This window comes from Amblyomma mixtum, chromosome 3, assembly GCF_055824585.1.
Source record: "Amblyomma mixtum isolate Tamu chromosome 3, ASM5582458v1, whole genome shotgun sequence".
Classification (NCBI taxonomy): Eukaryota; Metazoa; Arthropoda; class Arachnida; order Ixodida; family Ixodidae; genus Amblyomma; species Amblyomma mixtum.
In genome coordinates, this window is record NC_143014.1 from 58806498 (window position 1) to 58829732 (window position 23235).

Consider the following 23235-nt stretch of genomic DNA (forward strand, 5'->3'; position numbering starts at 1 on the left):
CGATCCCGGCCACGGTGGTCGAATTTCGATGGAGGCGAAATTCCAGAGGCCCGTGTACTATGTGCGATATCAGTGCACGGTAAAGAGCCCCAGGTGGTCGAAATTTCCGGAGCCCTTCACTACGGCGTCCTTCATAGCCTGAGTCGCTTTGGGACGATAAACCCCAATAAACCAAACCAAACCAATACATTTGATGAAGTTCACAGGCCACTGACCAAGGTAAAAAAAAAAATCACGTTTTGGGAGCGCTATGGTTCCACTGTTTACAGTATGTTCATGTATGAATATATACTGCATTCATATTTGTAAAATTTGTAGCTTTCTTTTTGTCTTATGTTTTGTTATATGAACCCACACCCCTCCACAATGCTTTGGTGATTGAGAGTGTATGAAATAAATAAAAAGAAAATCTATTAAAGGGACACTGAGGAGAAATTGAAGTTGGCTTGTATCGACAGAATACCAGCTCCTGATTACAAAAACGCCACTAATACTGACAACAAAGCTCTTGTAACGTAGAAAAGAGCAAGAAGCAAAGTACAGGTATCGCCGCCACAGGCCAAACTCGCAAGTACAAGCGTGATGACGTCATAGGACAAAGCAGTGTTTTTGTTCTAGCAACTCTAGGACCCGAGAAGCCACAAATCCCTGAGGCGCAGCCAATGCATGTGCAAATGTCCTTGACGTCGCCAGATGGCGCCACGTGCCCGGCAGCTACGCGCGCTCCTGAAGCATCGGGACCAATCAGCGCCTGTTTTCCGGCGGTAGGCGGGCTCCCGGTATTCCGCTAGCGGTAACAAGGTACACGGTATGCTAAAGGTGTCTATTTGTGAGAACTTCGTTGACGACTTCGAGAACGAGATCCATCGTAACGCTGGGAAAACGCCAGTGCAAACGTAATCGAAGCGACTGTAGCGACGGCCGCAATAGCTGATAGATGCCTTCAACGTGCGGCCAGCGGTAGCTTTCTTTTCGGCTGCTGCTAGGCCGCACTGCTGGGCGCCAGAAATCACGGAGTCTGCGGTACGTCATGCGCACGTCATGTTTCACGTCACTTAGTCCTGTGTCGTCATAGGAGAATCCCAAGTTTGAATTCAAAGCGGCGGGAAAAAATTTTTCAACTTCGAATCCAAATTTCTTAGAAATAAATGCATCTTTCGCTGCCGGCCAAGTGGCAACAAAGCCATGACATGCCGAACTATCGGATTTTACTATAAAAAAAATATTAATAGTGCTCTCCTCAGTGTCCCTTTAATAAATATATGGTAGCATAAACATTTCCACATATGCATGGCCACTAAAGGCCCAGCAACACAGAACAGCCAAGGAATGGCCTCAAGTTGTAGATTTCATGATCGAATTCCTCACCGTTGCTTCATTGCAATGAGAACACTTGACCACGTGTTGATCTCGTCGATTGGTGATGTCTATGACGTTCCCACAGACACGGCATGGAACAATGTTTCCTTGGGCGGCATACTGAGTACTGTACGGTGGTGGAAGTTCATCTTCAAGGGGAAGAAATGAAGATCCACATTAAACCCCTCACTGATACAGTGGGTGCCACATGGCACGATTCCATGTGGAACTAAGACACAACTTGCTGGTAAAAAGTACAGTCTGACATTAAATACACGCCGCAATACACGGAAAGATGCACTTCGAAATGTGAATGCAGAGCACACTGCAGATCAGGTAAAGAACATGATGCATTTATCTTTGTTAAAATTGCACCACTAGACAGACGTTCAGAGGAAACAATATGTTCCAAAATATCAGGTAAGTGAACATGGCAAGGCTGATTTGATAAGAATACCATGCTAAAAAAAAGTGCACCTTAGCATGTTATTGATTGAAATACGCATAATTCTGCCTTCTTTTGGATGCTGTGCAATGCTAATATGCTAATATACAGACACGAGTACACGAATCACGGACACAAACACGAGTACACCTGTAATAGTTCACTCTGTGATTGGCAGCAGCTGTCTTTGTCATGTTGTCATTTACCTGCATAAATACAACCCACACTGCCATATCTTAGCATGAACGTGCCTATGATGCTACTTTAGTAGAATAGGCGTGGTGCTAATGAAAGAAGTTTTCTGGGTTGACGATGCCTAACTCTTTTCAAACCACGACTATGCCTACACGGCACGGCTGCCTCTTCTCAAAGACGTTGCTGTCCTTATCTGCTTAGCATTTTCTTAAGAAGATGAAGGGCACAATGTCAGGCTTGAGCACTGTCTTTTGAGCAGCATGCTGAAGGTTCTCAACACAGCTGGACCAGCTGCTTAGTCTTTGTCGAAGAAGTGCACCGAAAGAATTAAGTTGCCTTTCAAAGGCATCCAGGTTGGCTGTGATGGCTGCACAGCACAAATCCACAGACTTCACACCTTTCAATATCTCAGGAACGGATGCAAAGGCCTCGACAAACAAAGCCTTGAACGCAACAGTACTTCAGAATTTTGTTTTTGCCATGCCATGTGCTTCAGGATGAGTAACTACAGGAAAACGGAGGGTTAGATAAAGCGTGCACATGGATAAATCTAACCTATTGACCACGTGCAAATAGCAATTCGAATTGTGTTGTAACATCATATTTGCAGTTTCAAAGCCAGTTTCCAGGTGCGGTGGTACGATAAAAGAAATGTGTTCCATACCTTTTCTACAAAAAAGCTTGTATATGTCAGCTATAGCAGTCCAACTCTTTTCTGTGTCAAAAACTGATACTGCAAAATTTTGCGTCAGTGTACATTTAAGCATCTTAGGGCTCTGTCAGGCATCAGCTCTGCTTCTTCATAATGCATGACTCTGTTCCGCATCGCATGTTCAGCCACACGCACCAAGAGAGTGATGTGTCAGCCCCACTTGTCATTCATACTGCATGCAACACCTCAATGTATGGAGCCTTGATTAGAAAGACCAGGTTCTCAACACTTACATGAAGCACTGGTTGAACTCTGAAAAACTGCACCATTATACTTTGAGAAGCCTTGTGACGGCGAATTCACAGCGAAATGAAGCGTGCAAACCAGAAACAAAACAGCAATAGCAATCAAATAAAATATCCTTCAGAAAATCACTGCCACATGCTGAGGTACATTGAAACCTAATGCATGAAATTGTTGAGCACAAGCCGGGGGATGCATTTCTCATGATCAAAGCCACTGAAGAGGGGACAGCTCAGTGCTCCTGCACCTGTAAAAGCACTTTCTGATCCCATGAGCGAATAACCAGGGTGTGATGCTGATAAATGCTGGGAAATTCTTGACCGCTATTGAAGGCTGTGTTGGCTAGTGTAAACAGGACTGATAAAAGCCAGTCTGTTTTAACAACAAAAGAAACCTAGTTTTACTTGCTAGCCCAAAGTACACAATATATGCTGAAAAAAATCAATTCACATGACAGGTGTACGCATATTAAGAAAAGCAGATAGCCAAGTGATGTATGAAGGCAAAACGAATTTCAAAGCTGATCATGAGGGGGCTTCGCGACTGCAGTAAATTGCCGACTCATTCAAACCTAGAACATAATTTAAGGCAAGTTTTGCAAATACGGGGGAAAAAACTGCATGTCGCGCTAAACAGCAGCTAATAGCATTACCAAAACCTACCATACATTTTTGTCACACGAGTGCCAAAATCCGCAAGAACTTAATCACGAGGCTGTCAGGCGTAGGTAGACCTGTCGATATCTAGATTTTTTAACATAACGCCAACGCAGCCTTCTATGAAACTTGGCCCATCAGCTTGTCAGGCAATAATGCTACGTTTATGCAAAAGCGCGGTGCAAGAAGGCAGAAATAACGTGCACAAAGAAAACGGCGAAACATGACCAGCCTACACATACTCCTTTGCACACGGTCTTCTTGACAAATGATTCAGGCAATACGAGAAGGGGCTGTACGTCACTGCCTGAGCTATGCCGGACGTGCTTTACGCGCAACGCTCGGCGCACCGACGGTAGCTGCGAAGCTTTGAGCTAATTCGCTAATAAAAGCCCACAACTACATGCTACGCGGTCAGACTCTCTTGATCGCAGCTGGGTACAGCGTACGCAGTTGAGACCATGCGAGAAATTTGATAAGGCTCAAGAAAATGAAGTCGCGCGACTTACGTTGCCACCAATGCAGCCTGCAACAGCAACGCAAGCCTCACTAACAACCTCATTCGACAGCACTGCTTGATCTTTCCTATACGCCCGAAAATGCAAGAGCAATAGTGTGAAGGCTACGCAACTACGTGCGGAAATTTCACGCCAATGGGTGGCATACTGGGAGCCGACAGTGATGGTCTCTGGGTCTGATTACACTCATTTGCGTTTGCAATTGATGCGCGAGCTCGAATTTGACTAAATTTACGTACCCCTCGCCTGGACATTGTAACTAGGAAATGATGAATCCGACTGCTCCTGCAGCAGTGGCGTTCGCTCAGCCGAATCGTCCCTCAGATCCATTTCGCAAAGACAACAAACATGTGACACAAATTTCAGCCTCCAGCGAGGACGTGCACCGCTGGTCCGCTGGGCAGTGTCGCGAGCGGCTGCAACCCAAGGACGATAATGATAGGTGGCGCCAAAGTAAAAAAATGTATCAATATAATTCGCCTAATATAATAAAATAAAAGTTGTTTTAGCAATAAAATATAACATATTTAATAATATATATTACAGTTTAAGTTGGTAAGAAACATTGTTTTCGTTTTGCTACCTGGCATCACCATGGTTAGCCGAGAAAACATCACGAGTAGACGACCATGGAACACGTGAACTCATTTCGCACGCATCTTCGCTTGCTGTAGGCTGTGGGGGCGGTGAGCTTGGACTCCGAAGAGCCGCATCGACCGCGCGTACGCTTCGCAATGTGTTACTGTAGAAGGTTATTAATATGTATCTCTCTGCAAAATGAGCGCAGAAGCTGAGCCATAGTTGCTGCTTTGCACCCAGGTGACTGCACAAGGTCACTTTTATACACAAACGGACATCATGCATGCTTACATATTGGGTGTGAGCTCTCAACTTTTTCGTCAAGTGAGGGTGCGGAAGCACTTGTTGCCCAAGTGTTTGTCAACCGTGAATAGTGCCGTCCGCTGCAGCAGCAGAAATGTCCTGCGCTTGTGCACACCTCCACCGAAACCTGTTGTTTCTGCTGTACTATGCCGAGCTTGCTCAGGCAGCAGGAGCACGGACAGCAGCGAACTGAAGAGACTATTGCGACAAGCAAAGCCCGAACGCTTTCGTCTCGGTGCTGCTGTTATATTGCTTTTTGTGTCCAGCTCTGTTATGATTGCTTTCCCATTCTGCATCGGTAAAGTGATCGACGTGATCTACACTGCTGCTAACCCCGAAGAACTTCGCGAGAACCTCAGCTGGATTTGCAGGCTTCTGATGGGCGTTGTTGTCATCGGTGGTGTCGCAAACTTTGGTCGTGTGTATCTTATGAACACTTCAGCGCAGCGGATAATCAACGCGCTCCGCAAGCAAGCTCATGCCTCATTGATGCAGCAGGAGGTAGCCTTTTTTGACCGTAACCGCACGGGTGATCTCATCACTAGGCTGTCAAGTGATACTGCTCTGGTTGGAATGTCTCTAACGCAGAATATATCAGACGGCTTGCGCTCTGCCGTCGCAGTGCTTGGTGGTGTAGGTATGATGCTCTACACATCTCCGCAGTTGTCCTTGGTCGGCCTGAGCGTTGTACCACCAGTGGCCCTCATTTCATTTGCTTTCGCCCGTAGACTGAGGCAGGTCGCAGCAGATGTACAGACGCGGCTTGCTCAGTCTAGTGCCATTGCAGAAGAACAGCTGTCAAATATCCGAACTGTGCGTGCTTTTGCCAAAGAAAGTTATGAAAAGAACAGATATGCTGAAGCGCTTTCTCGTCTGCTAGAAATGGTTAACTCCGAGACTTGGCTGAAGGCAGTCTTCTTTGGTTGCACTGGCGCCACAGGAAACATGATTGTGTTGGCTGTTCTCTATTATGGCGGTGTCCTGATGTCGGATGGCAGACTGACTGTAGGAAACTTATCCTCTTTCTTGCTGTATGCAGCCTATGTAGGTGTGTCAATTGGGGGTCTGGGCGGCTTCTTCACTGAAGCAACTAAAGCTTTGGGTGCCTCTAGAAAAGTCTGGGAAATTGCTGATCGTGTTCCAGCACTGCCAAACTCGGGTGGCCTCACCCTTCCCAACCTTCAGGGACAGGTAGAGTTTAGCAATGTCACATTTGCTTACCCCTCTAGACCAGATAGCACAGTTCTCAATAATTTGAACCTTGCAGTGCCTGCAGGTTCAGTTTTGGCAATTGTAGGTCCCAGTGGCCAAGGAAAGTCTACATTGGCTTCTCTGCTGCTTCGGTTGTATGACCCAAGCCATGGTGTTGTCATGCTGGATGGCATTGATATAAGAAAGTTGGACCCAAACTTTTTGAGGCTACATGTTGGGATTGTTAGCCAGGAGCCAACACTTTTTGCTACAACCATTTTCGACAACATTCTTTATGGTGCCAAAAGTCTAGAGGAGAGTACAAAAGACGATGTGATGAGAGCAGCAAGTGAAGCCAATGCATTGGAATTCATCCAAGGCCTTCCCGATGGCTTTAATACTATGGTTGGGGAACGAGGAGTTTTATTATCTGGAGGCCAGAAGCAGCGTATTGCCATTGCTCGAGCTATTCTGAGAGACCCTAGCATCTTAATTCTGGATGAAGCAACTAGTTCATTAGATGCTGTCAGTGAACGAGCAGTGCAGGAGGCATTGAAAAAGCTTATGATGGGGCGCACTGTGCTGACTATTGCCCACAGACTGTCCACAATTCGCCGGGCAGATAGGATTGTTGTATTGAAAGCGGGCACCATTGTCGAGTCTGGAACATATGATCAACTGATGGAAATTACTGATGGACTGTTTCGAAAGCTGGTGGAACATCAAATACAAGATGATATCACATCTGGGTAAAGGTTGCGAATGACGGGTGTTTAAGTGCTGTGATACAAGTTTAATGTAATAGATTTAGTATTTCGTGCTAGTTTTTATGTCTGCTGAACACAAGATTCAAAACAGCCCATGTCACATACTTGTAGGCTTGCATTATAGCATTTGCCATTTGGTACTGTAGATGTGGTTGGTGTGAAGAAATCATTAAATGTTGACCTTTGACTGCTTTTGGTAACAGCAAATCACAAAAATGGCTGGTTTATAAATACTGCATTAGTAGTTCAATAAAAGAGATTTCTATTCCAGAGAAATTGCAGTGATTTGATTATTGTTTAACAACTTTGGTGCATTGGTAAGTAGTTGGCAAGTGTAACAGTGTCAATGCAAGAGACTGTTATCTGCAGCATAACACTTTTCGGAGCATCGTTCTTGCTTTCACTAATGTGAATGCTGTAGATTTGAGTACAAAAATGGCATATATAGGCAGTAAATGTTCAGACGCATTTATCTGGGGAATCATTGAACTAGCGAGCATCCCGAAGTACATTATTGATTTTGCACTTTTATTTTTTGAAAATTCAGGAGACTTTTATAGTTGCTTATTTGAGAATAAAATTTGTTTTTTGGGGGGGCAAATACTATTTTGTATGTATGAATCCTTGGCTTTTTTGTTCCGGTGAAATATGCAATTTCCCCAAGAGCTCAAAAGTGATATAGTCGAGTTCATATTGGCTTATTTGTTAACATCAGCAGCTCATGTACCAGTAATAAACACTATGTGCTACTCTTGCAGAAGGCGATCCTGTCGCCGTGACAGAAAGTAAATATTTAGGAATTTAATAGAAATATTTAGCTAAAGTGTTATTTTTACATTTTGTGCACCAGTGGCTATTTGCATTTAATGCAATGTCAGCTGCTTTGCTGCAGTCCCTGTGAAGAGTCGAGCAAAAATAAGGAAATTATGAAGTGGTTTTTTTTAAATTAATTGGTCCTTTTTATTCATGTTGTAGTGTCCTGTAAAGCATGAGGTGCAAGTCTAACATCCAGCATTTCGTTGTTGCTGACCTCTACATTGCAGAAATGAAAAAAAAAATTTATTGACAGAAATAATAATGTATGACAAAAACTAGCAAATTAGGCTAATTTCTGAACATCCTAAAACAATAAACCATGGCCGACATGCTCTGTCATATATATATATATATATATATATATATATATATCAAATGAATAGCGAAATTTAATATCATTTCATCGCGTCCTGATATAGCAGTATGCTCAATGAAATTCCAGATTGTCTTGCTTAGAGGCTCAGCTTTTGCGTTGAATGACCTTATAGCATACCTTCTGCATCTGTGAAAGGGGACATCATCAGCATCATCCTGACTATGCCGACTGCAGGGCAAAGGCCTCCCCCATGTCTCTCCAGTTAACCCTGTCCTTTGCCAGTTGTGGCCACCGTATCCCCACAAACTTATTAACTGGTGCGCCCACCTAACTTTCTGCTGCTCCTCGCTACACTTGCCTTCTCTTGGAATCCACTCCGTTACCCTCAAGGACCAGCGGTTATCTTGCCTTCGCATTACATGCCCTGCCCAAGCCCATTTCTTCCTCTTGATTTCGACTAGGATGTCCTTAACCCGCGTTTGTTCCCCACCCACTCCGCCTGCTTCCAATCTCTTAACATTAGACCTTTCATTTATTTACTTTGATAGCTGTGCCAGTTCTGTTCTGTCTGTAGAGTTAGACACCCTGATGCCTTGGCGTTTCTTAATCAGATTTAGTCTCCTGAGATAGCTTGCCGGTATCCTGTCGAACCATCCTATCGCACCTTACTTTGAGAAATATACTGGAGAATATGGTATGTGTAATACTCCCATACTAAATGCACCCTCTTGACAACAAAACTGGTGCAAATTTGGTGGTGGTGGTGAAAACGTTTATTGCCAGTGATGTAAATTGTGGGGGCGAAGCCCCCTACATGGCACTTGGATGCCCCCTCAATGTGAGGAGGCACCCTTAAAATGCGAAGGATAGCCCCTGGAGCGCAATCCTTCTGTGAGTGCTGGAGATGATCCGGCGCTGGTCTTGAGCGGACGAGCTGGTCAGAAGAGAATCCCAGTAAGACCCCACCGCGGTTGGTGATGGGGGATGAGGGAAGGTGGGGCATGTGAGGAGGGTGTGTAAGAAGCCTCCTGGTCTGCCGCAAAGTTTGCATGATGACGGGGATTGGTCGGTGGTCTTGGGCATGCAGCAGTATTGTGTATAGAGCAGTCCGGGTTTGTAGTTGTCGCCAATGTGCAGCCTGCGCTATGGTGAGGGATGGAGCTGGGGGTGCGTATTCCCTTCGTTTGTCTCGGTAGTACTAGAGAATATCACGGAAGGAGAGCAGGCGCTCTGAGGCCCGTAGAGGGGGCTCGACTCCTGCCCGGAATGTGAGACCTCGGGCTAGGGAATGAGCCTCCTCGTTGCCAGGGAGGCCAGCATGTGCTGGCGTCCAGATGAGGGTTATGAGGCGCCAGGGTTGCCAGAAGCATAGTAAACGAGCAGCGGTGCTGGATATGTAGCCCTTGGCATAATTTAAAATGGCAGATTTGGAATCAGAGATAATTTTTGTGGAAGATGTAGAGAGCAAGCGCGATGGCTGCCTCTTCTGCCTCTCTGGTCGAATTGGTAATGATTGAGCTGGAGGTTAGAAGCTCTGCATTATTTTCGGCTGCCACCAGGGCTATACGGGAGCCTGTCGTATATTCCGCTGCGTCCACGTAGACCACCTCGTGGTCCTCGCTATACTGTTTGTGGAGGGCCTGAGCCCTTGCTACTCTGCGTTCCCTGTCTCGCTCAGGGTGCATGTTCTTGGGGATGGGGGTTACGTTGAGGTTAGAGTGGAGGGTAGCAGAAAGGGGGACCCCCTCGGTAGGCTCTGTAATTGGGGAGAGGCTTAACTGGGACAATAAACTACAACCAGCCTCTGAGTTGGATAGACGGGATATTTGTGCCGTAAAGGTAGCTTCTTTGAGCTCCTCAAAGGTGTTCTGTACACCGAGCTTGAGGAGTCGGTCGTTGGATGTGCTGGGGGGAAGATGTAGAGCCGTTCTCGTGCAACTACGTAGGAGCGCATTTACCCGGTCTCTCTCCTTCTGTTTGAGGGGTAGGTATGGAAGGGCATATGTGATGCGGCTTATGATATGAGTCATGTTTCGCTCGTGTAGACCAGCCTTATGGTTTGCCATGCAGCGAATCAGTCAAGTGGTGTTTTGAGTGTGTGTTTGAAGTGTCTTTATGATTTCTCCATGTGCACTGTGGGAGTGGAGAACTAGGCCTAGCACATGGATTTTCTGTACTAGTGGGATGGGATGGGTATCTAGGGTGAGGGAGATAGGTGCATTGACTGAATCGTGTTGCTTGGGCCGGTAGAGAAAGAGCTCCGATTTTGAAGGGGGGCAGGTCAGGCCATGCTCCCGTACATATGTGTCGGTGGTGGTTAGTGCCAATTGTAGCTGTTCTTCTATTTTGGCATCACTGCCACGGTTTGCCCAGACAGGGATGTCGTCGGCGTAGAGGCTGAAATGGATGTCAGGAATTTGAGCTAGCTGTTCTGGTAGGTGAAGAAGTGCTATGTTGAATAAAATAGGGGAGAGGACAGCTCCCTGGGGCGTACCTCGTGCTCCCAGCGTGATCCCTGGTAGTCTGTGGTCGCCGAAGGTAAGCGTGGATGTGCAGTGGCTGAGGAAGTCTCGGATGTAGTTCTACATCTTGGCACCGACTCCCAGGGTTGTAAGGTTTTCTAGGATAGCTGAGTGTGTAATGTTATCAAATGCCTTAGTGAGATCCACCCCTAAGATAGCTTTGGTGTCGGAGGTCTGTGAGTCAAATGTGATGTTTTAGCTTCAAGAAGACATCCTGTGTGGAAAGCCCTGGTCGAAATCCAAACATGCTAGTGGGCATGAGATTGTTGTTTTCTAGGTATTAGCAAAACCTGCTCTGGAGTACATGCTCCATGACTTTGCCAACAGAAGATGTGAGGGAGATGGGTCTGAGGTTAGAGGTGAGAAGAGGTTTGCCAGGTTTGGGTATGAAGATGACTCTGGCCTCTTTCCATTGCGGTGGGAGGGTGCCCAGTTGCCAGCACTCATCAAAGTGTTCTGTAAGTGCAGAAATGGATTGTGCATCGAGATTCCTGAGAGCCTTGTTATGTACCCCGTCTTGGCCGGGGGCTGAGGGAGGGGCATTTATTTTGCATGTTATACTTGCATTGTGGACAATTAAAATGTTCTCTTATTTTAATGACTAATGTGAGGATGTGTTATTGTGAGAATGAATTCATTATGCGAGTGAATGCTGTACTGGAGAACCTCACCTTTTTTTTTGCATGCAGGAATCGGAACTGTTGATATAATATAAGTAGCCGATCACATGTGGAATGCAGGGCATGATAGGGTTGATAATTTCTCTTAAATTTTTACATGTGGCTGAAGTTGCCAAACAGGTTTTCCCAGTCAGTGTGTGTGCCAACACGACTGTTAAAATATTTGTACTAGGTGAGGCATATGGCCCCAGCCGTCTTCTCTAGGTGTACTCTTCTCCTACACATAGTAGAAAGTATGAAAATGAGCAAACAAAACATGCTTGCTTCCCTCAGGTCTGCACATGTCTTCAAGAAAGCTGCGAGGTAATAAAAAGCTGTAAATAATATCATAATACCCCCATAGACCTTTGCAGAATTGCAAATTTTTTAGCACTCGTAGTTCACAGAAAACAAGAGGGGGGAGGCAGAAGCAGCTGGAGTGTGTGTGAATGCATTTGTTTGAAAGATCATGAACGATGCAGGAGGGAGCACTGCAAGAAAGTGAGCAAGTCAGTGGAGTAAAGGCCACTTCAAGATATGCTTCCTTTGCAATGCAGCGAAAAAAAAAAAACAAGAATGAAGCACACTGGTATACTAGAATGCAGGGCACACGAGGAAAGTTAACTTGCAGGCCTGCATCAGCATCTATGCTTTAAAAATTCTTTTGGTGGGATGTTGCTAAAACGGTGCATTACAAGAGTAATAAAATAGTTGAAAAAAAAAAAGTGGCCTATCATTATCACCATTATCATCAGCCAAGTTGAGGCCACTGCAGGAAAAATGCCTGTCAGATGGCCTTCAATTCATAACTTGCTGTTTTGTGCCACCCAGAACCACATTAGTATTACAAATTTCCCAAGGTCATCACTCCGACTCTTGGCTGCCCTAAATTAAGTTTTCCTCCTCTTGGCATCTGCCCGAGCACAATCTAGATCAGCAGTGCTCAGTTCTGCACACTATACTCCATCGTGACATTTTCTTGCTGCACTATGGAAGTTACAGGCCTCTTGTACCAATCAGGAGAGCACAGAGGCCTTAAAAGTGTGTCTGTGCACCTAGGTGTGTGGCACCATCTAGATTTTAAACTGTAAGCCACAAGTACCATTAAGGCCAGTGCTGATGGTACAGCAAATGCCATTTTTACGAAAGCATGTGAGCTACCCTCTCGCAGTCCTTCACAGTGCTTCAGGTATTAACTGGTTCTTTCATCAAAGAGTGCGAAATTTTGCTCTGATAATGCCTATGTACTGAACTGAAATGATGTGATTTTTGTGATGTTGTTTATTAGGATATACAGAAGGTAGAGAACTATTTTTTAATGTTACTGCTCATAAACTAAAAAGCTATTTTGAGAATTTGTTACACTGCATAAATGTCATTTTGTTCGCAAACATAGAAGCCTAGCACCCCTTTAAATGCCGCTTATACATATTGTGATTATGCAATCATAGAGACAACTTCTATACTGTTACTACGTCAGCATTGCAAGAACACTGCATCTGCACACTTCATAGCTTTGTCAGTGCTGCAAGAAACTGTACTCAGATGGATGATAGATGTCCAGCCCATGTGCTTCATTTCAGAAAATATATCAAACCTTGTTTGCTGTCTCTCACACTGTCTTTATTTGTCTGTTAATGTTACTCTGACCAATTTCCTTTCCATCTTTCACTGCACTGTTCTTAGCCTCATTTCTAGTCTTTTTTTCTTTTTTTAGCCTCCAAGTTTCAGCCTCGTGGTTACCAGATAAATTGGTCATATACTTTCCTTTTCAGGCGTGTGTAAGCTGTTGTTCATAATTTGGGAGTGACAGCCTCAATTCTTGTTTGCTTGCTAATTCCTCTCTCATTATCTGGATCTGCCATGATTGCTTGGCCCCAATAGGTGTAATCCTTAGAACTCATCGCACATCTTTTTTTTTTTGGCAGTCTGTTCAAAATTACTTTGGTTTTGGACACATTCACCTAGTATTCGCCACGTGTGAACAGGGCGCATTCAGAAAACTGGATTGGGAAGAGTTGGAGATAAAAGTTATTGAAGAATACCTTAGTAACCTCTGAATTTCTGATTGCATTGCCTTGCTAAGTAACTCAAGGAACAAACTGCAGCACATGATTGAGCACCTAAGCATGCAAAGCAGGATGGTGGGTCTAAAAAACTGGAAGGGACACTAAAGCTCCTTCTTAAGGGTATGACGCGATAGCTTTAATTGGTTAAGGCCGTATGTGCGGAATTGGTAATTCTCGACTTTACATTCATAGATCCCTGGGAGTCCTCGTACCACTCCTGGTGCAGCGGTCAAGCGACGCGCCACTGCCCTGTGCTGGCAGGTGCTGCCACCAGTAGGGCTTGCGTGACCCAGGTTGCTCTTCCCAAGCAACCTCTCATGGCCAGTCATTAATTTAACAGCCACCTTCCATGGTTGTCACAATCAGGTTGGCAGGTTGTGATGACGCCACAAAGTCACGTGACCTAGGTACCCCACCTCGACTGCCGAAGCGGCCGGAGAAACCAGCCTCTCCGGCTGCAGGGCTTCAAACAGTCGCTGATGCCAATGCCAATGCTGATGCCAGACAATTGTTTTTTGACATGGGGGTACTAAGGCTCTTGCGTTAAAATTAATATGCAGAAAACTAAAGTGATGTCCAACAATCTCAGATGGCAGTAAGAGTGTACAATAGCCAGTGAAGCATTGGAAGTAGTAGGAGGGTATATCTGCTTTAGGGCAAGCAGTGACAGAAGATGCGGACCACAAGAGTGAAATAACTAGAAGAATAAGAATGGGGTGGAGTTCATTTAGCAGGTACTCTCGGGTCATGAAGAGCAAGCTAGTAACCAGTATCCCTCAAGAGGAAAGTATATAATACTTGTACCTTGCCAGCACTTACCTATGGAGCAGAAACTTGGAGGCTAATGAAAAGAGCGGAACTTAAATTGAGGACAGTACAGTAAGCTAGGGAAATGAAAATGATAGGTATAACATTAAGAGACAGGAAGAGAGCAGAGTGGGTCAGGGGACAAACACAAGTTGATGATAACCCAGTTAAAATAAAAAAGAAATGGGAATGGGCATAAATGTAATACCAAGGGGTGATAACTGATGGTTCGTTAGTGTAATGGAGTTGATTTCAAGAGAAGGCAAGCCTAGCAGGGGGCCATTGCTTAAAATCAGGCTCCACTGAAGCGGGGTCACTAATGATTCGAACACAGGTGGACAGGGAAATAAAGAGAGAAAGTGGATGGTGGCCTGTTTTAAACATCGTTTTATACGAAGGTGAGAAATTATTTTTAAAGGTTGCTGTTTGCTCTATTCATGTCACAGACCTGAAACAAGTGATCCCCACGCCCTACCAGTGTGCTCGTCGTTATGTAGCCTTGGAGATGAGCGGCCAGCTCTGGACTGACTCGTGGTGCGAGGGCATGGGTTTCCCTTTTTCTTCTACCCGTTGTGTACTGCTGCCAACTTTGTATTCTTTTCAGACTCGAGTTTTAGAAAACACATTAATGATTCTTACTAAAAACGATAGTATGTTTCAACCACCACTGGCAAGAATAAAAAATGGCTGCTTGCTTCGGAATCATGCTGTCCCTAACATTCTAGCATGGAGGGTCTCGGGTCCCTTGCCAATATTGTTTGCAAGGGGGGGGTGGGCTAAGGCTAAGGCCCCTTGAAACCCCCTAACTTTAAGCACTGCAGGGGGCTGCAGAGAGTCAGGAGGGTGGGCGAGATTATGAAGTTCCCAGAGATAAGGTTGTCACTGCTGGCACAAGACAGGGTTAATTAGAGGGACATGGAAAAGGCTTTTTTCTTTTGGTTGGTATATTTATACTGCTGATGATGATTGCACTTTTCGTATCTAGGCCCAAAATCATTCATTGTAATTTACCTCCCAAGGTGCTTAATGTCACGACACTGCTGGTAAATGAGTTGTTCCTGAGATGTTTTTCATTAATCCTTAGACCCAGCTGTTATGGATGAAAAAGGTTTCCAGGGTACTACTAAATTTTTGTGCTGCCCCTCTCATAACCATTTCACAGTGATAGCTAGAACATGGTACTTTCTCAATGGTAAATAGCATCAACAAAACATGTTGTTGAGCCCGAAAACAGCCACATTCACCTAGGTGGCTAACAAGAGTGTTATCAGATGGGCCACGAAATAAGGGCTTTTGATAAGGCTCTGCACGGTTGTGGTTCTCTAGGTGGGCCGTGGAGTGTGCTCTCCAATTTAATGCTTCAGTGTTTTCAGAGCAATATTGAACGTTTATGTGAAAGTGCATCTACAGGGGGGAAGCAGTGCCATGCCGCTGTGAAGTAAAGACAGCTCATTGTAGTTTCAGCAAGCAACCTGCACTGCTTCAAGTAAGACCTGTCTGCTTTTCGATGAAACCAAACGGCTTCGACATTGCAAAACAAGATGCCAGTGTGAGCCCCCCCCCCCCCCCTCCCCCATTCAACGTGCACTTACTAAACATCCTGGAGTAAACTAGCCGTGTGTCGTGCCTTCCTCTTTTTCTATTCAAAGAGGTCCAGTGGATCCATCCTGTTCATGTCCTAAAACACATTCAAATCAGTTCATTTACTCCAGCTGCAGTCAATCAAGTTGAATAGTGTTCTGGTTCATAAAGCAGTTGGACAAAGTCTTTGCTGAATTGTATTCTGGCAAATTGCAGATGAGATTCAAAGTAAAGTACTGGCTTCATGGCCACATTGAGGCAAATGCTCATTGAAGGCTAGCACTGCTTTTGATGCAACATGCTTTAAGTAACTCTTCAGTCATTTGATTTGAATTTTTTTGGTTTTGGCTTCAATTTAGAGCTTTGAAAGCTCATTCACTGCATTTCATGTGAACTTAGATGCATTTTCCATGCTGTAAAGATTATTGGCAACATCATTTTGGACATTATAAAAATCCTGGAAGGCGAGTTCTAAGTGGCATTTACTGTGAAGCCATTTCCATTTTCTTGGCTAAGCAATTTTAGCTTAACTAACAGCATTACATGCTGGTTAAAGGGAGACTGAGGCGGTTTTCGAATCAGCTAATTTTTTAGGGTTTTGAAGTAATGTCATTGCTGATCACGTCTGTGAAATTATTTTTTCGATTTTGGCCAAAACAGTGGCGCAATCACCAATTAAAAACGCAATGTTTAAATCTCCCGCGCCGCGCGCGACCGCAGGAGAGGAGAACAGCGGAGAGGGAAACCTCGTCCATGTCAGCCAACGTGACGTCACGTTGAGGAGCCGGGGATACTTCGGCGCACCCGAGAGAGCTTTCAGCGCGCGTTGTTTCTCGTGCTGCATGCGTTGTTCCTCGTACTGCGTGCGTTGTGACGTACAAAGTGTGTCAGCCGACCTTGAGAATCAGATTCAACACGAGGTACTACTCTGCTTTCGTGTCCACGAACAACTACGCCCGCGACTGTGTCGTCTTCCACTGTTTTCCGCAAGATCATACGCTCGCAGCGCAAGCGCTCGCTGCTTTGACGAAGAATTCAAGCCGACCAAAGCAAGCGTACTCTGCTCGAAGCACTTTCGTGACACCGGCTACATGCAGAGCTTGTCCCTAATGTGATCTCTGGAGATTTTGGTCCCGGCTGAACCATGACGCAGTTCCTTTCATTTCCTCGCGCATGAGAGGCGTGTCACCATTTCGAAGAAGCGCCTCTTCTAAAAGCAGAAACATGCTCACTAGAAACACGCCCCTGCAGAAACCTAATAGAGGCTCAAGCATGTGTTGCTCTTCTCAGCTTATAGGTGCGGCCAGACTACCTGAGGCGTGCTCAGCAAGGCTCGGTTAGTGATTTTGTACTCGGTTCGACGTGTCCAAGCAAGCAAGCAAAGCAATACACAATAAAGCAAAGCAAGCAAACATTGAAGCTCTTCATATGCGGCATCTCGTTTAATCGTATCTAAGCGATTAAAATGAAAGCTTTCGACGTTTTGATTTCGGATGCAAATTTAACAGAGAAATGAATGCCAACCAAGTTTTTGCAAAAAAACATGTCTCGCAACCTTAGTCCGTTTCTTCTTCAAGTTGTGGCAACGAACGAGTTGCAGCTAGCTTGGCTTTTAAACACACATATAGCTGGCCACTACTTCACTGAACATAAACTGCAAATCTAGGAAGGGCAAACGTTTCCGAGCCAGCGATTAATATTTTCTGGCATCTGCTGAACGCGCCACGAGTGAAGCAGCAGCCTTGTGCGCGTATTTAGCTTGGTTTCCAGCGCACAATGATTCCTTCAATATCCTGTGGTCACATGCCTCGCAGTGCTTGGCCACTGCGCTTTGCTAATTTTGACATCAGCTTTGTGCTGCTTCATCGTTTCCTTGAAATACTTTCTTGCCCCAACCTACGCCGGGTAGTGAGAATAGGATTTTTTGTACACGGCGCTTTGGGCCTTTTCTTTAGGATGACGCTCTTTCGGGCGAGCCAGGAGTCGTCCGGTGGTGGTAATTGACTTGAGTATTGTTCTCACCCCTTCCTTTCCGAGAATACCAGCCGAGGTTGTGCTGGCACCTTTCACGCATGATCTGCGTACGTGTCTTTCACGCTAGCGTATGTTTGTGCTAGGCGTAGAATGTTTTGCTCGTGTCTTTTTTGCTTTCAGGTGATGCGTGGAATGAACAAACTGTAGTATCCTTTTCTTTAGAGGTCAGTAAAAAAATAGTCGCCATATTCGCTTTTACAACTCCACGGAAAGCTGCGATCTGCACTCAGCGCAGCGCTGGATCCGCATCGGCAGCTTCTCCAGTCCTCAAAGTGACGTCACGACCTCGCTTGACCAATCACGGGCGGCGGCGCGCCGCGCGGCGTTCCCCGCGGCAGAGGCCGCATATTTCTGCTAAAAAAGGCAATTCGCGCTTGTTTTTGCCTTATTTGGATGCGATATTCGAGCATACAGCATGAAAAACTATAGGACGCCGCTGCCAGCCTGATTTTCAAAAAAAGTGCTTCAGTCTCCCTTTAAGCCAAGATACTCAAAATCATGTGACTAAAATAACATGCACTTTATTATACAACACATGCAGTAGTTCACATGATAGCAGATAGAACTTCCAAGGGTTTTTTCTGTTTCTGCATATCAAATATTCCTGTTTCTGCATATCAAATAAAAGCCTTGAAGCATGACCAAAAGGTATACATAACACCTTGTACAACTTATTGTGTAACAATAGTGTATTTTATTCTTATATAACAAAGCCATAATCGAAATTCACTTCAGAGTTCCATAAATTTGTGTACTGAAGCAGAACGCGACAATTGAGGCTGTGAGAAATTTGTCAGGTTTCTTTTTTTCATTCAGCCACATAGCATGACCAGTAGAGACAGCACACTGTAAATGAGCATGATTTGAATGATTAAAGCTCCCATTTTTTTCTTTATAAATTATTTACCTGAGACCATGAGCAGGACTCCGCAAGAACAAAGGGTCAAGTCAAGTCTATAATGCCATATTTTCTAAATTGTTGATAGTGAAATCCACATCCCTTCACATGTCAAGCACTTTTGGTAGTGAGAAGTTGAGGTGCAGCACCTTTACAGAGGCTTGCTGGAGATGCTACAACTGCAGTGCATTGCAATACACAAGTGCAGTTATGTGTTAATGACATTTTGGGGCATTACTATAGCACAGCTCAAGACTTTACATAGGTTAAAAACTGTTGTTGCTCTACTATGACCATGAAAATGCATCCCCAAGCACAACAAGATGTCACACCACTGCGATCTAAGTTGTGAAGCTACACTGCATTCACCACAGCCTTTTTGGTATCTGCACAGGAACGCAAGACACCAAAAAGCTGAATCGGAGGCTCTTGCAGACGAGCAACTAGAAGTATCAGAGCTGTCATGTGGCATACTGTTCACAGTACAGATGTAGCACAGAGTGTTTACTTCTAACAGACCCTTTTCCTATTCAAATGTAACAGACAAAGAGCTGAATCTGCATACTAATCTTCAATGCTTATGCACCATGTTATCACGGCATCCATACCAACACCTTGTGCATGATAAAACACTCGAGCTGTTTATGTAATTGCTGCTCTAGGTATTGGCTATGCAGCAAGTATTTGTGTGCGGCCATGAGTAGAAGCTTGCTTATAATTTCGAGAAAGGGTCTCTTGCTAGCTGTTCAGTGTGTGCACATGTGTGCATTATCAAAACATTTAAATGGCGATATCCATTATAAACGTCTGCTTTCAGCTTGCTTCAGTCCTTTAGTTCATGGGAAGTATGTTTTACTCTTCACAGCTCCTGAGCTGTGTACAACTGCTTTTTACAACTGCTATGTACAACTGCTTGTGAAAGAAACAGCTGCTTTTTGTTATTTGAAAGGCAACTTAAAATAATTTCAGGTATAACAGCTCAACAGAGAAACTCACTCACTACTGCATCTGTGGATAATCATTGCATGAAGAAATTGTGTGCCCCTTCATGGTTGTTTTACCTGCAGCACACCACATGAATCAGCACTACTGCTGCCGCATGACATTACACACAGCAGTTTCCAATAGACTGAAATATTACAAAAATGATATTGTAAGTTGTATCACAGTTTTCCTTGACACTATGCTGCTCTTTCCACTGTTGCTTAGTTAGAAGATACAGCAATTTGACCAGTGAAGTACTTCAGTATGACACAAGTGATATTGGAATTGGCATCATAGTGCAACTACATCATATACATTGAGCAGGTGAGACAAGCATTAGCAGCTAGCCATTCCAGGACAATATCTCAACTGTAGTCACTCAACATGCATTTTCAAGAAAACAGTCAATGCTCATTTTTGTTCAGAGCATAAATTCACTTTGCGAGTGAAAGCATCCAGAACGAATGAAAGTTTCAATAATTCTCTTACTATACATTTCACCAGGACAAAAGATGGCAAAGAGGCACAAATGCATCATAAATCAAGTAGCCAACCAACACGTCTTTCAGGACTGACTACAGATAATTGTACACTTGATTTCTTGTATAGGCTAGAACACAAATCCAATATAAACTGTTGAAACTGTCAGTGACAGTTCTAGCGTGTGTGTGTGTGTGTGTGTGTGTGTGTGTGTGTGTGTGTGTGTGTGTGTGTGTGTGTGTGTGTGTGTGTGTGTGTGTGTGTGTGTGTGTGTGTGTGTGTACATATATATGTGTGTGTGCGCGTGTGTACATGTAAACCTTTCCCTTTGCATATGTGTTTATAGAAAATTAGCACTGCTTTATCAGTGGCATTACCACCAGACTGTCTGTTGTGCAGTGTTTTTTTTTTTTTGTTGAACTATGAGACCAGTGACTCATTTAAGAATACAAACTCATAGACATACCCCAAAAGTTATATTTTGAAAGTTAAGGAAATCACGAAGTGGACGTATACAGAAAAAATAATAAAGATGGTAAAATAAATAAACATGGAAGTGAGAACAAACAACTAGCAAGCAGTAAAATTGGAGTACCCTTTTCTGACAAGGCGCTGTTTAAAATGCAGCTACCTAGATTCCTTCACATGTGTCACAGTGCAAGCTTTTGCTGCCTGAACTGTCAGCATAGAACTGTAAGAGAACTGTCAATCTGTCCAGCTGACCACCTACTATAGTTTTCAAATGTCCCACTAGAAGAGTAGAATGACTCAGTGTGTTTAGGCTAGTTGTAGACAGCACACTGGACTAAGCACAAGAATGAAAAAAGCAGTTCCAGTGGCCTTTTAGCAAAAACTGCCAAAAAACAGCAGCAGACTAGATGAAATGTACAGACTAGTTTCTACATTGGTCAAGTACTGTTTGCACCGTGAATGGGCTGCGCCCATTTGGGCAGAGCCAACCCATGGTTGTGGGCCCATTTACATGGTCATACACAAAAATGTACAGTGACGTGCCATAGCCCAATTTGCAGCAGCTTGGTAGCTCTGGGGGCCTTGTGTGGCGGCCCTTTTTGGGACCCTTCTTTTTGCAGGCCAAAAATACCTAAGTGCCACCCAGGCCCCTCCAAATGTTTGCTGTGACAGCCAGAGCACCCCCCTGGAGAAAGCGTACAAAATTGTCCCCAACAAGAGGCCCAAGAGCATAGACGCCTTTGAGGGCCACAGTTTCATGTGTGTAGGGGTCAATCTGAACTGGGTTGGCTCTACAGTCTACCAGCAGTCCTGCTACAAGGCCTAGCTGTTGACCTGCCAAAGGAAGAAAGTCAAGGTTGGGGTGGGACCCAATAAGCACCAACACGTGGGAGATGTCTCGAATTTCTGAGCCGGAGTCCAGTTCCATTCGACCATCAGCATGGATGCAGCGTACCTGGCAGTGGGCATATGCTTTGTATCCTGGGTAATGCTCAGCTGAGGACATCATCTGGTGTACCTTGTGGTACTCTGGATACATAGACCGTGGCAGCTGGTTAAACACTAGCTCCGGGTCATCCACTTTCTTGCGGAACACATGACAGACATCTACACCATGGAAGCGTGCTGCAATCACAGCATCTGCAGCTGAGAGTCCACTTCCTACAACAGCCAATTTTGTGATGGAACTCTTGGTGTCACGCAGCAGAACTTCCAGTTGGCCCAGATCATGGGACACAAAAGGCAGATCTTCGCCTGGCACACCAAGCTTCCTCGGTGCATCGTAGTGGCCAGCTGCCAGCACAACATGTGGCGTGATGTAGCAGAAAGAGGTCCCAGTTTGTTTGTTCATGCCTTTAACTTCCCACAGGTGACCCCCTTCAGGGTCATCAATGGGCCGCACTGACTGCACACAGGCAAAATTCTGAAAGTAGCGTTGCAGACCCTTGAGGTCAACATAGTCCCGATAGTACTGGGCCACTCGCTGTACTGACACACGGTTCTGGCAATTGGGGGAGCCCTCCGGTGGCTGTGGCTTTGAGGAGTCCCACTCTTTGAAAGTCAGGTCTGGCAGCTCCATCCACGAGCCTAGGCTTATGGTCAAGATGCCGCCATCCATCCTCTGCACCAAGTAATACAAGGAGTGAGTAAATAAAATGAGTGCACACAAGCACAGTTATACTAAACATTTTTCTAGTGCAGAAGCAATATTTTTTTATGAGCCTCAGCTCACTTTTTCCAGAAGCCTAATTCTGCAAGACAGCACCATACCAGCCCACATTAATAAAAAAATAACACATCCTCCTTCAGATACGATCAGGATGCAGGCAACACCTTTCTTTAAGAATGGTCAGCATTTATCCACATCAAGCCCACTTTCTCACAGACCCCTAATAGACAAGACTTAAAATGTAAAGCCCATTGTTTCAGATTAGCTTTGAGCTGCTTAGATAGGGCATTCAATGGTGTATCAAAAATACAACCTTTCCACAAATTCACACTTTCACTGATGCTGTCCTGTCATAGTACAATATACCTATATCAATAATTTTTTGGCCATAAATTGAACTGCACAGGCAACTAAGTGTTTTGAGATGAAGTAGTGAGTGGGCAATTAAAGTGTGTTAATGTGAAAGCATATACATCCCATTAGAACAAAAGCCAGCGTCCATCGCTGACCATGGCACGAAATTCAGATGATGCAGTACGCCGGTGTATGATGTCACAACACATATAAGTGAACATGTATAGTCATGAATGATGAAACGAAACGTACTATGACCTATGAAAGTCATGACACACAACCACAGTTATGACTCAATCATTCTGCAAGGTAGCATGACTCCGCACTTTAATGCATTCACATTCTCGCACGTAAGCAGTCTTAAGCGTCTCTGCTGAATCTTTCTTCTCAAATGCTTCAGCTGCACTGCTCAAATGGATCACAGATTCTTAAAACAAGCAAATTCTTTAAACAAACTGAAAAATGTTCAACTTTTAGCTTATTTATCGGAGCAGACACATCTACCCTCTGTTTGCATGTACTACAGTGCTCAATGTGGTGCATCTGAAGTGAAACAACTGAGGTTCCTGCATTTCAGTAAATCAGTGTGCTTTCACACAGAGCACCT

General features: G+C 44.7%; 3 protein-coding genes across 14 annotated transcripts in view; 1 reads left to right on the forward strand and 2 right to left on the reverse strand.

Annotated features, from left to right (window-relative positions):
* LOC149350322 (type I phosphatidylinositol 4,5-bisphosphate 4-phosphatase-B) overlaps positions 1 to 4539 on the reverse strand; it is a 31158-nt gene extending 26619 nt beyond the window's left edge. Inside the window, exons 1-2 of the mRNA XM_089579334.1 lie at positions 4368 to 4539; positions 1369 to 1508 (exon numbers count right to left, since the gene is read on the reverse strand). Coding sequence (XP_089435460.1) covers positions 1369 to 1508; positions 4368 to 4458 — 231 coding nt within the window. The 5' untranslated portion in view covers positions 4459 to 4539. The remainder of the gene's footprint in view (positions 1 to 1368; positions 1509 to 4367) is intronic.
* A 232-nt stretch (positions 4540 to 4771) lies between these two features.
* Positions 4772 to 7244, forward strand: LOC149350323 (ATP-binding cassette sub-family B member 10, mitochondrial-like). Its single transcript, XM_089579335.1, has one exon. The coding sequence runs from the start codon at positions 4987 to 4989 to the stop codon at positions 6952 to 6954; it is 1968 nt and encodes a 655-aa protein (XP_089435461.1). The 5' UTR covers positions 4772 to 4986; the 3' UTR covers positions 6955 to 7244.
* An 11179-nt stretch (positions 7245 to 18423) lies between these two features.
* The window catches only part of LOC149350324 (oxidative stress-induced growth inhibitor 2-like), a 150784-nt gene continuing 145972 nt past the window's right edge, over positions 18424 to 23235 (reverse strand). For all 12 annotated transcript variants that reach the window (XM_089579347.1, XM_089579338.1, XM_089579339.1 and 9 more), the window contains one exon: positions 18424 to 22226. In XM_089579347.1, the coding sequence (XP_089435473.1) occupies positions 21237 to 22226 (990 nt within the window). In that variant the 3' untranslated portion in view covers positions 18424 to 21236. The remainder of the gene's footprint in view (positions 22227 to 23235) is intronic.

What these genes read in the sequence shown, in the direction of transcription:
- LOC149350323 (XM_089579335.1), top strand. Translation starts at nt 4,987, where the DNA reads ATGCATGCTTACATATTGGGTGTGAGCTCTCAACTTTTTCGTCAAGTG.